Source organism: Electrophorus electricus, chromosome 21, assembly GCF_013358815.1.
Source record: "Electrophorus electricus isolate fEleEle1 chromosome 21, fEleEle1.pri, whole genome shotgun sequence".
Classification (NCBI taxonomy): Eukaryota; Metazoa; Chordata; class Actinopteri; order Gymnotiformes; family Gymnotidae; genus Electrophorus; species Electrophorus electricus.
This window is the reverse complement of record NC_049555.1, coordinates 5,218,262-5,230,830: the sequence shown is the minus strand read 5'-3', so window position 1 is coordinate 5,230,830 and position 12,569 is coordinate 5,218,262. Positions and strand designations below refer to the sequence as shown.

The 12,569-nt window shown below is 45.0% G+C and overlaps 1 protein-coding gene across 2 annotated transcripts; it reads left to right on the top strand.

Annotated features, from left to right (window-relative positions):
- The first annotated feature begins 243 nt into the window (after nt 1–243).
- On the top strand, nt 244–12,564 carry capn2b (calpain 2, (m/II) large subunit b). Of its 2 annotated transcripts, XM_027016643.2 has the most exons (21): nt 247–582; nt 1,054–1,123; nt 4,096–4,214; nt 4,514–4,647; nt 5,051–5,219; nt 5,362–5,445; nt 5,829–5,914; nt 6,127–6,195; nt 6,447–6,607; nt 6,837–7,006; nt 7,491–7,502; nt 7,611–7,822; nt 8,224–8,260; nt 8,601–8,666; nt 8,890–8,947; nt 9,035–9,099; nt 9,278–9,346; nt 11,069–11,147; nt 11,356–11,472; nt 11,626–11,684; nt 11,779–12,564. In XM_027016643.2, the coding sequence occupies exons 1-21, from the start codon at nt 346–348 to the stop codon at nt 11,800–11,802; spliced, it is 2,097 nt and encodes a 698-aa protein (XP_026872444.1). In that variant the 5' UTR covers nt 247–345; the 3' UTR covers nt 11,803–12,564. The 2 variants fall into 2 exon arrangements, 1 of the variants encoding a protein (XP_026872444.1); XR_003411072.2 differs by lacking the exons at nt 8,890–8,947; nt 11,626–11,684; nt 11,779–12,564 and having other exon boundaries at nt 244–582; nt 11,356–11,368.
- Nucleotides 12,565–12,569: the final 5 nt, after the last annotated feature.

Genomic DNA, 12,569 nt, shown 5'->3' with positions numbered 1-12,569 from the left:
AACTTATATGGAAAGGGAAATGATCAGAAACGTGGTCGATACTAACCAGGGAAATACGGCAATCAGGTAGATGACAAAAGTTACTCAAAACATTTCGAAGCATTAATAACTGTATCTGTTCGCATCGTTTGTTACCTTATAAAATGACTGGCACTATGCTTTAGATCTTTAACTCCTTTTATGCACTTCCTAAGTAGGTCTTTCTTCCGCCTTACTACAATGAACACGTAATAACTTGCTACGCCCAAAACTTTAGGGCGGAGAATCAAAGTTGCTTAACTCACATCTGGAACCAAAGCGTTCACACATTTTGCACACTTGTCCTCCAGAAGTAGAAACTGAAAAATGGCTGGAATCGCATCGACTCTGGCGAAAAGGCGAGCCCGTGCTGCGGGGTTTGGCACAAACGCGAACGCGATCAAATACCTCAACCAGGACTTCGAGGAGCTGAGGAGCCAGGCTCTGAGTCGAGGACAGTTATTCTCGGATCCGACTTTCCCGGCCGCACCTGAATCTTTGGGCTTCAAAGAGCTTGGACCGAATTCATCCAAAACCAGGGGGGTGCAATGGAAGCGACCCGGAGTAAGTTGTCCCAGTGTAAAATGGCCAACCTTGAGGAACCTCCCTAAATTCGGTTGTTTAGAAGTCATATTTTTTAATCGACGATACAAGGAAACGCATTCAGGCACACGTAACGGCCTTAAGATAAAAGCAAGATCGTACTTTAGGAGAGAAGATAAGACCCTATTGAAAATGAATTGTGATGTGATGCGTTTTGGAGGTATGTGGCCTGAATAGTGCGGGGGGTTATATTTTGACATGAACCTATTTGTTTACCTTGTAAGTAGTATTGTTTGGATACATAAACAGTGCCGTTTTATACACGTTCCAACATTAATAGCATTTACCAGTCAATGTCACTGTCTTTTATGGCGTACCAAATCCTCGTCAGAACAAGGACAGCTTCAGCTGGCGACATGGAGTGATGATAAACGGGCATAAGTGTGCAAGGCGCGCCTATGTGCAGGCTGAGTTGTTTGGTGTGTCTTGTAGGAGTTGTGTTCCAGTCCCCAGTTCATCGTCGGCGGAGCTACGAGGACCGATATCTGCCAAGGAGCCCTTGGTAAGTGGAGGCATGCCGAGAGATGAAGGTCCAAACGACCCACGTAAATCTCAGTAAAGGACTGCTGGCTTCGAGCAGTGCTTGACCTCAAATCGTCTCTGAGCCAGGAAGCGTCACAGATCCTTTTCTCGCGCGCGGGCACGGGCGAGCGCACGCGCACGCACGTACACGAGCTACTCCAACCAAAACAAATAAAGTGATAATGCCCACCTTTAGCGACTGCCGTAAACTTCCCAAACGAGTTTAACAGACTGCTTTATGTATCGCACTAGTATTTGGGTGTGCTTAACAACCTGATGTCCTGGCAGTTATAGGGTTATAGGTCCTCTGCATCTCTCCCTACCTCTCTCTCATAAACACACGCATTCACGCAGAAGCGCTTGTTCCTGCCGGTCACCATCCTTTTGTGCAGAGGTTGAGAACAGTAGATCCATTTAGGAGCAAGGGCAGGAGTATGTGCAATACCTGCATGTACATGTAATATTTCTAGTATTTTTATGTAATATAATTAATATCATTCAGACAGATTAAGAAATAAAATTACAAATATGTTTTGTGTGTAGGTATGGGAGATTATTTGGTGATAGTAACTAAAGTTTCCATTTGGTTATTCACTTAGATATGGAGTCCTGTGACAGACACAAAACAGTTTAATCAAACTTGATTGATTTTGACCTTGTTTTATTTAGTCACTGTCATGATGCAGCTTTATGGAAGTTCAGTTTCAGGGCGCTTAGACGTGAATGCTGGGAGTGATGAGAAACAAACCTCAAGAACCAACAGTAAACTTATAGTCCAGGCTGAAGATACTGGACACATACAAACACTCACTGAGGTGACAGACCCAGAGAAGTATTTGTTCTTTTCTGAGGTATTCACTGTTCACAGAACTCACATAGAAAAGCTTACCTGGATGTTTGGGCGTGCCACTGTTTGAAAGTTCAGTATGCAGTGTGAGTCATGAGGGGTTGGGAACCACACTTGTCTTTCTGGCCGTCCACGTTTGTCTTATTACAAGTGTTCAGAGTTAATCCTTTCCACGAAAGCTCAGTGACCTGTTTAGCATCAAAGCAACCATGAACAGGAATGTTGAAGGTCTAATGGCAGGTCTAAATTATCATGTAACATGGCAGTCATGTTTCAGCACTTAACTCAATGCTTGGGTACTGGAATAGAGGCAACCCCTTTTTTCCCAGTGGGAGTGTCTAACCACATTAATCGTTATTCAATGTAAACACGTAACAGGCCTCAGTATGGGCCTATGACAGTGAGACAATGCAGAGCTCTGCAGGCTGTCTGAATGTGTGTCAGCTCAGAAAGGCTGCATTAGAGGTGTGATTGGCAGCTATAATCTTGCACAGAAATCTCTTACACTACTGTTGAAATGTGATCTGTGTGGGAAAAATAAGAGACTTTTTTTTTGCTGACATTAAACACACACATACACGCATACACATTTTATCCCTGCTTGTATAGCTCTGTTTAGCAGGAACTATACAGCATTTGCATGACTCTGTGACCACAGACAAGCGCATTTTGATTGGCTGCCTGGGGAAGGGGGTGTGCTCTGTACAGGGATTAGCATGTCTTGTCATGGTGGATATTAAATCTCTCCCAGAGCCAGGCTCTGACTTTATATGTACAATCTTTTCAACACTTATCACCAAGAGTATGTGAATAGTTCTCTAGAGATTTAGTACTAGTGTATGGCATGGTAAAGATAAAGAAGAAAGCTGGCTGCTTTCTCTCTCTCTCCCCCTCTACTCTATATGTGTGCATATAAGCAAGACAGAGTAGACTACTTATGCAAGAAATCAGGAGCTACTCATATAAAGTTCACATGAGGGACACCAACCATTACATGTCTGAGCCTTTAGCAGCTGTCAGAAATCTCTTCCAGGCATCCAAATATTTCTGAGACATTGAAGAATGTATAGTTACCATAATAACTTGTTTTCTATACCAATTGTTTAAACATAACCATATAGTTTTCTCACGGCTTAAAACTGAAATTCCTGTTTGAGCCTTATTCACACATAGCCGAAGTCAGGCAGCGTGGAGGTTTCTGCTTTCTACACCTTCCAGAAGGTCACCGCTCTAGTGCGCTGAGCCAACAGCTCCAGCACAGCTAGCCAGCGGTATCTCCGTGGGCTCTTGTAAAGTCTAACAAATATGTGGCCAATTTGTGAGCTGCCTAAGGCACAGTCAGCATGTGGCAGAGGCGTTGATGTTTTTGTGGTTCGTGCACAGCTAAGCAGGCTTGGTGTTCATGAAGTGGCCATGTGACATTGTGACGTTGGAGTAGGGAAGTGAAGATGGTGATAAACGCAGGGTTAACATCAAAAATTAAAGACAAAAACATGCCGCTTTAAAAACGTGGAGCTTATTTATCAGTCGTGGGTAGATGTGTTTCACGTCACTGTTCTTTGGCCTCTGGAAGTGGCCTAGAGTGTGTGAGTGGCAGCAGGAACCTCCTGCTGTTTCACCGTGTCCTGGTTGGATCTTTGTGACTGGGGTACTTCTGCCATAGCCTGAGATTTGTGTATGCAAATCAGGGTCATTTTACATGCAGTCTGTATCTCTCTCTCTCTCTCTTTCTCTCTCTCTCTCTCTCTCTCTCTCTCTCTCTCTCTCTCTCTCTGTCTATCTGCCTTTGTTTGTTTGTGTCTCTCTTGCTCTGTCCATTTCTCTGGATCTGTCTGTTTCTCTCTCTCTCTCTCTCTCTACTTGTCTCTCTGCCTGCCTCCCTCTCTGTCTGTCTCTCTCTCTCTGCCTGCCTCCCTCTCTGTCTGTCTGTCTGTCTCTCTCTCTCTCTCTCTCTCTCTCTCTCTCTCTCTCTCTCTCTCTCTCTCTCTACTTGTCTCTCTGTCTGTCTCTGTCTGTCTGTCTGTCTCTCTCTCTCTGTCTGTCTCTCTCTCTCTCTCTCTCTCTCTCTCTCTCTCTCTCTCTCTCTCTCTCTCTCTCTCTCTCAGGGGACTGCTGGCTGCTGGCGGCCATTGCCTCTCTCACTCAGAACGTGGATGTGATGGCCAGGGTGGTGCCCAGCAACCAGTCCTTTGGGGACAACTACGCCGGCATCTTTCACTTTCAGGTGCTGCAGCTTGTCTTGCCAGAGTTGGGACCAGTTCCATAAATTCACAAAATTCAATTAGACTCCATTTCAGCTCAACTACATCAGCTAACTGCTGACAGTTTGTCTGGGTTTTTTGTTCTTTACCTGAATTGTAGGGATTGAGGCCAAACCCTGGTGGTTAATGTGGTCCTACCATGTAGGGGCTGTGACTGAATGAACATTGAACATGAATATTTTCTGCCCTTAGTGCTAGTGTTTGGTGTTATTGTTTGGCTCATCAGATGGTTTAAAACCTGACCCCACCCTCCCTCCTTTAGTTTTGGCAGTTTGGCGAGTGGGTGGACGTTGTCGTTGACGATCGGCTGCCAGTGAAGGATGGCAAGCTTCTGTTTGTCCACTCTGAGGAAGGCACGGAGTTCTGGAGCGCCCTGATGGAGAAGGCCTATGCTAAGTGAGAGTTTGGGGGTGGGGTGGGTGTCATGTACATACAAAAAATATTGCTGACAGTTTAGCTTGGTGAATGTTGTTAACCAAAAGAGTTGTTCAACAAAAGCACGCACAAACTTTAACTTGAAAATTAGCAGTCAGAGTTTGATTTGGCCGATCATTAGGGGCAAGCCAGTTTAAAAAGGTAACAGGTCATTAAAAGGAGACAGGTCGAAACTGGAAGCTGTGCTGCCTGGTTACTTCTGTACCCTTTTGCAAAATCAGCCCATGAGATGTGGCAACACACCTTGGAGAGTTTGCTGGACACTTTATCACGCATGCATTGGTTGAGTGACAGTTGAGAGGGTGGCATAGTCCAACCCTGCAATGCCAGCCGTGTCCCACGTGACCCCGGCTCTCTGCCACAGGGTGAATGGCTGCTATGAGGCCCTCTCTGGGGGCTCCACCTCGGAGGGCTTCGAGGACTTCACAGGCGGCATCGCAGAGAGCTACGAGCTACGCAAGGCACCCACCAACATGTTCCAGATCATCCAGAAAGCGCTGGAGGCCGGAGCTCTGCTAGGCTGCTCCATAGACGTGAGGCGCACCCCCCCCCCCCGCATTCAGGCCTCAATACCTTCCATGAGCCTGAGTGGAACCAACTTTGTGTGTGTGTGTGTGTGTGTGTGTGTGTGTGTGTGTGTGTGTGTGTGTGTGTGTGTGTGTGTGTGATTCCTAGATCACAAGTGCTGCTGATTCTGAGGCCGTCACCCGACAGAAGCTGGTGAAGGGACACGCCTACTCTCTCACCGGGGCCACAGAGGTACACACACAAACCTAAGGAATGACTCAGAGCTGGAGCTGTTGTTTACTGTTAATAATGCAGGAGCAGTTTTGGCAGACCCAGATTTAGCCGTTGATGGTATTTACTATGTGCAGAAATCTGATTCTGAAGGAAGATGATAATCTGTTAAAATGGCGAGTATTGTCTGTGTGCTTGTTCCTGTATTTGTACGAGTGTATGCGGGAGTGGCGATGGGTGCATGTGTGGGTGAGTGTGTGTCTGTGTGTGCGCAAGTTTTCATATGCTGCTGTTTGGCCTGTTGGTGGCAGGTGAATGTGTTGGTGACTTTGGTCTGAGGGCATATGTCGTGTGTGTGTGTGTGTGTGTGTGTGTGTGTGTGTGTATGTGTGTATGTATTTAAGGTACACTACCGTGGCGGTCTCGAGAAGCTCGTGCGCTTACGGAACCCCTGGGGTCAAGTGGAGTGGACAGGCGCCTGGAGCGACAAGTAGCGTACACCATCTGCACCTCCCAAACTGCTGAAATGCTGTTTCCTGTTGTTTCCTTAATGCTTAAACATAGACCAAAAACGGCAGACAGCATATCGAGCAATGGCGTTCTTATGATAAATATTGAATGTGTGATGTGTGTAGTCGTATTGTTGATGTGGTAAATAACAAATGCATGTTTCTTTTGTTTTTGTCTCTTTTTTTTTTGCAGCTCGTCTGAATGGAGCTACGTGGATCCTTCAGAGCGGCCAAACAACAACGCTGAGGATGGGGAGTTCTGGTAATGTTCACAGCTGGAACGTCTTCTGTGGAAAGCTCAGCACGTTCTACATCCCGAGCCCTGCAAAAATAAAGCATTTTCATATCAGACGTATTTCGAAATAATGAAGGAATAAATGGTGCATAAATAATCTGTTACCTGCTTATTGCATAATGTAGTGTGCTAAGGCCTCTTCTCTTTCTCTCTCTCAACATGCAGAGTTTAATCAAGTGTGCGCGTGTGCGTGCGTGTGTGCGCGTGTGTGCGTTAAGGATGTCGTTTTCAGAATTCATGCGGCAGTACAATCGTGTTGAGATCTGCACACTGACCCCGGACGCCATCACCAGCGATGATGTGAAGCCCTGGAGCGTGTGTAACTACAGCGGCACCTGGAGGCGGGGCTCCACGGCAGGGGGCTGCAGGAACTACGCCCGTAAGCACCACTGCTACTTCTGTCACTGGCCTTCACTGTTTTGACCCTAATTTTAATTTTAGTCATGTCATATTCAATCATTTCAGACAAAATAAAAAATGGAAATCACAAGAAAATTTAGTCATATATATCAGGGCCTCATATGCACACACACACACACACACACACACACACACACACACACACCTACCGAGTAAAGTATTGTCAACCCTATGTTAAATTTTTGCAGAATCGTTTTGGCAGAACCCGCAGTACGTAATCAAGCTGGATGAGGAGGACAAGGACCCGAACGACAACCAGGCGGGTTGCAGCCTGGTCATGGGCCTGATCCAGAAGAACCGGCGCCGCCTTCGCAAGGAGGGCGAGGACATGGAAACCATCGGCTACGCCATCTATACGGTACGTGGGCAGAGGGTGCGGCTTCTGGACTAAACCATCGCAGTTCTACATTACCTCTGCTCCTGCACGGCCGGTTATGCCACCCGTCATGAGCTGAGTTGGGAGTACTGGAGCAGAGGGAGGGGCTATGATTACACAGAGCGGGAGTTTTCCAGGACAGGGACCAGGAAACGCCGGTCTGAGGAACGGGGCTGGAGGAAACAAAAAGGGGAGGAGAGCAGGAAGGAGGAGGTAGAGATGCCTGTATGGGGTGGAGAGGAAATGACTCCTTGTAATTGGGCCACAATAGCATGTGCGTAGACAAAACAGAAACAATAATTAATCAAGAGTATTTTCATGTGGGAAGCTTGAAGGCTGTTACACTCTTGTTGCATCCTTTTGTGCTGTAGTACTTTACACTAAAAGAAGAAGCCAGTGTATATATAATTCTTAAATATTGCATATATGAACCTGACACCTTTCCATCTTTTTCCTGTTCCCACAGTTGCCTCAACAGGTAAGAGTTAATGAGCAACCAACCTCATTTTGTACTGGGTTAAAGTCTTTACCATCATTCCGTACTAATGCTTCTTCCTGTCGTCTGATTGGCTCTCTTGTCTGGCAGTTTTCTGGCCAGAGGGATGTGCGCCTGGATAAGAACTTCTTCCTGACACACGGGCAGACGGCCCGCTCTGAGACCTTCATCAACCTGCGGGAGGTCAGCACGCGCTTCCACCTGCCCCCGGGGGAGTACCTCGTCGTGCCCTCCACCTTCGAGCCCAACAAGGATGGAGACTTCTGCCTGCGTGTGTTCTCCGAGAAGATGACCGAGACACAGTAATCATACCCAATCCCATCTCTCCACATTACTACCAGGAACATATACAGACTCACAGAAAAAATTACTCTGCTTAGTTATATTCTATGACTTAGTACAGGCTTGGAAAATAATGTGCAAAATAATATAATATGGGTGTGTGTGTGTGTGCGCGCATGAATGCATGTGTGAGTGTGAGTGTGAGTGTGAGTGTGTGTGTGAGCGTGTGAGTCTGTATGTATGTGTGTGTGAGTGAGTGTGTGAGTGTGAGTGAGTGTGTGTGTGTGTGTGTGTGTGTGTGTGTGTGTGTGTGTGTGTGTGTGTGTGTGTGTATGAATGCATGCATGCGTGCTTGTGTGTATGTGTGTGTACTTTTTGGAAGGTTTTATCAATGATAACATGATTTGCTTTTCCCCTGCAGGCGGTGTGATGACCCAATCGATGCCAAGTTAGAAAATGTGAGTTTCTACCTTTTTTATCAGATAGTACATTTCTACTGATGTCACCTAAGAAATACTTCTTTAGCCATTTTGTATATTTGCATAATGAAAATCATAATGATAATGTTTATGTACAAAAACTCAACATTGACTGTGTCTTACTAGTTCATTCATAGCACATGTAATATACCAGTTCTGACTGTTCTACTTGTTTACTGTGCATATGTCTTTAAAGGGTAAGCCAATGTTAGGCATATGTAAACATTGGTGTAGACTACTGTGCAGTAGCACCAGGGGACAGTTCTTTTGGCTCACACTGCTATAAACTAGCTTGAGGTCATGACCCTTTTGTTTTCAGGACACTGTGTCAGACAGTGAAGTGGATGCAAGCTTCAGGAGTCTCTTCGTGAAGCTTGCAGGAAGCGTAAGCTTCATTTAACAATTCCTTTAATGTTAATGTTAACGTTAACATCATGTCGTGTTACCATTTAATTTGACCAAGTTGATACTTCGCCTCCCCCCCCCCAATTAATTAATTAGTTGATTGGGATAATAATAATATGCTATGCTATGCTTATGCTAATGTGATTATGCTAATTATCTTAAATGCTATTAGCTGTGATTTGTTTTGGGTTGTGTTCTGCCAGGACATGCTAATCTCTGCCAAGGAGCTTAGGACGATCCTAAACAAAATCATTGCAAAACGTATGTGTGCTCTCTTTATACTCCCTGCTCTTGCCTTGATCAGAAAGCCAATGAATTTTCATCTTACTTGTTATTGTTTTTTTTAAGGAACTGACATTAAGACAGAAGGCTTCAGTCTGGAGACATGCCGGGTTTTGGTCAACCTCATGGATGTATCCTTCCAGTTGTACAATCAATGTTGTGTTCATCCTTTTTTAAAAAATGATCACCCAGCTCTTAATCACTGTATCCCATTTTTCGCATTTGGGGTCGGAGAGGGGGAGTCTATGTTGTCTGTGCCATAAAGCGCCATCTGGCCAAGCGGACCATTTGCCTTGACTCAGGACTCAGGACAGCGGGGATGGTATGCTGGGCCTGGGCGAGTTCGCCACGCTGTGGAAGAAGATCCAGAAGTACTTGGTGAGACACAAGGGGCTTTAATTTCGTGTCTGCCCTGCGGCGGGAAAGCCACCCAATTCTGAATTTTGCTAATGTCATAGTGCGCATGCCATTTGTCCATTAATTTGTTGGACCGAAATAAATTCAGCTGCGACAAAGTGGGTGGAGTGCTGCGACAGGTAGTGCAACATTAAAAACCACTGGCGCAGTGGAAGCTTTGAACCCATTTAGGCTCCTCAGACCTGCTCTTAGAGCAAACGCAAGTGAAACATGGCATTTCTCATGTCAAGCAGGCACATGTCCAATATCTCACCATAGGATTTTAACCACAAACATCACCACGCTAAAAAAAACCCGTATATCTCCCAGTTACTAACTTGAGTACAACTAATTTCAGTTTTTGGAAGTAAAAACAATTGTGATTATTAAATGTGATTCACACAGCTGGCATGTCATTACACACAGAAAACCATCATTTAAATCATTTAGATGACAAATGTTCATTTTATTCTTTGTCACGAATGGCCACCCTCCTGGCATCACTGTTTCTTTAGTTGCTCTGTCGTGTCTCTTTTTCCTTCACTTCCCTGTTCCGTTCCTTGGTTTCGTTTTCTCCGCCCCTCGTCTGTTCCTTAGTTCCAGTCCGTGTTTTAGTTCTCTGTTATGCTCACCTGCGTCTGATTATCCTTGATGGTTTTGGGCATTTTAGCCCTGGTTTTTGGCTTGTAGTTTGTTGGTCATTTTGGCAAGTTACGCTCGTGGGCCTGCCGCCGCCATTGTATTTCCGTTTGCGTATTATTTTTGCCTCGGTTTATTTCACCCTCCGCGTTTGTGTTTCCCTCGCTTAATAAGCCACCTCCTGCGTTTGCATTCTCGTTTTACGGTTGGTTATTCAGTATCAGGAACAAGCAAGAGGCAGGATGCAAATGGAAACGCTGCGGCAAAAAATACGCAAACGAAAAAGCAATGGCGGCAGCAGTCCTACGAGCGTAACTTAAACACAACAGAACAAACGTAACTTGCCAAAATGACCAACAAACTACAAGACAAAAACCATCAAGGATAATCAGACGAAGGCGAGCATAACGGAGGACTAAAATACGGACTGGAAGTGAGAAACAGACGAGGGGCTGAGAAAACGAAACCAAGGAACGGATCAGGGAAGTGAAGGAAAGGCACGACAGAGGAACTAAAGAAACTGATGCCAGGAGGATGGCCATTCGTGACATTCATAGTTAACAATAATGAGTTCAAGTGCCATATATTTGGGTGCAGCGACTCTGTACTTTACTGATAAGTATGTATGTCTCCTCAACCATGCATGTCCTGTGTCGCCGGCACTTTAGATGCTTTGTGTAAATAGAGGAAGGAGTCATTCGTAAAATATTTTTACGAGTTCGGTATGAATTTCTGTCGTTTAGTTGACACTGTCTAAGCTCTGTTGGGACCAGCAGAGTGTCTGGTCCTTAGCAGCCCAGTTTGATGTAGCATTGTCACTGATGTAATATCAGACACATCTGCATAAATGCACCGATTTTCAGACCAGCGATTCTCTGAAAAATGGTGTACACAAATGCAAAGGCAGTTTGATATATGGGATACATGGACTGTTTAAAGGATAAGACATTGGAGCATTATTTTAAGACTCCACTGGAGTCTGTTGCCGAAGACTGAAAGTGATTGAGGAAGCAACTAACTTGTTTGCATTTGCAGATAACCTCCTTTTCTTTGTGGTTGTTGTAGAACATTTATAAGAATAACGACTTGGATCATTCTGGAACCATAAGCAGTCCAGAGCTGCGTCTCACTCTGAAGGAAGCGGGTGAGTCAAGTCACATGACCACTGTTCACACACTCAGCTGGAATGCACATTGCAAGTTCACTGCAACAGTCGTACACGTGCCGAGTCAGCCCAAATTTACAACAAGGAAGACGCATGCAAGTGCGCTTTCGAGAACACGCGCGGGCCTGCTCACACAATACAGATGGCATTCCATGCAGTCGTGACAGCATGTGTTCTTCCTTTCCAGGATTCACTCTGAATGACACCATTTTCCAGGTGTTGGTGGCCCGTTACGCTGCACCGGACTTGACCGTCGACTTTGATGACTTTGTGGCCTGCTTCATTCGCCTGGAGATGATGTTCCGTGAGTGAGATCTGATCCCGTACCCCTCGGGATGCGCACAATTATAATACACAAGACATCACTGAGTGGTGAAGGGTTTGACTGACGAGTTTAAGAGCACATTACCAGAGAAATCTCAACATGCTGTTTAATCTCTCCTCTCCCAACATTCAGGGATGTTTAAAAAGTGTGACCCACACGGCACTGGCTTCATGGAGATCGACTTCCAAATGGTTAGACGGAGCACTTTTACCTTTTTAAAAAATGGAATGAATAATTGTTGCATGTGCTTTATTTAAATGTTTTCTCTTTTTTTCTCTCCCTCAGTGGCTGCTACTAACCATGATCTAAGACCCCTGCCTGAAAGCAGTGGATGAGTCACTTGTGTTGCTTAAACATGCTTCTTGCATTCAGAATTTCAAAACAGTGAAAATGGATCCCAAAGTACTGTTAAGCTTGGTCTCCATTTACAGTGACATTTGAGTTCCTTTTGTAAATACCTACAATACAATTAGGCCAAGGTTCAAAATTATATTTACTGTTGCTGTGACACAATGAGCCGTAACAATTAAGCAGCCGTAGCATCTGAGATGGTGGATTAAGTTTTTATACTGTGGACTTTTTGGACTTCCAATTGACATACCAGGAATGGTCTTTGCAGACCGAAGTCTTAACCGTTCTAGTAGAAGAGAAATGGAATTCCAGTGACTCCATAATAGAGTGGGAGTACTGTCATAGCTGCTGACCTTGAAACCTGGGAGGGGAGGATGATGAGAATCTGTTCAATTCACAGTTCTCTTAAGCATCCTGTATGTTAACTGACTTGCAAGGGGATCGGGGATAAATTGCAGCTCACACTGCTGTAGTGTTTTATATTAATGGTGGGGAAGCTCTTATTACACCATGTATCTGATATTGCCCTAATTTACTGTTTACTATTTTGTGCTGCATGATTTTATTGCAATCTTCTTTTAAAATGGTGTGTGGGTTATAGGGGTACTGTTGTGGAGCAATTATCTTAACCCCTGTGTAATGTGTTTTAATTGGATGTTCTTTTCTAAGACCCATTAAACATGTTTCTGACGTTCCCTCTTGAATGGGGAGCGTATTTCACCCGT

Excerpts from the sequence above, each read along its gene's own strand:
- capn2b (XM_027016643.2), top strand. The coding sequence starts at position 346 with ATGGCTGGAATCGCATCGACTCTGGCGAAAAGGCGAGCCCGTGCTGCG. Across the intron at positions 583-1,053 it reads TGCAATGGAAGCGACCCGGA|GAGTTGTGTTCCAGTCCCCA; the intron begins GTAAGTTGTCCC and ends TGTGTCTTGTAG. Across the intron at positions 1,124-4,095 it reads TATCTGCCAAGGAGCCCTTG|GGGACTGCTGGCTGCTGGCG; the intron begins GTAAGTGGAGGC and ends TCTCTCTCTCAG.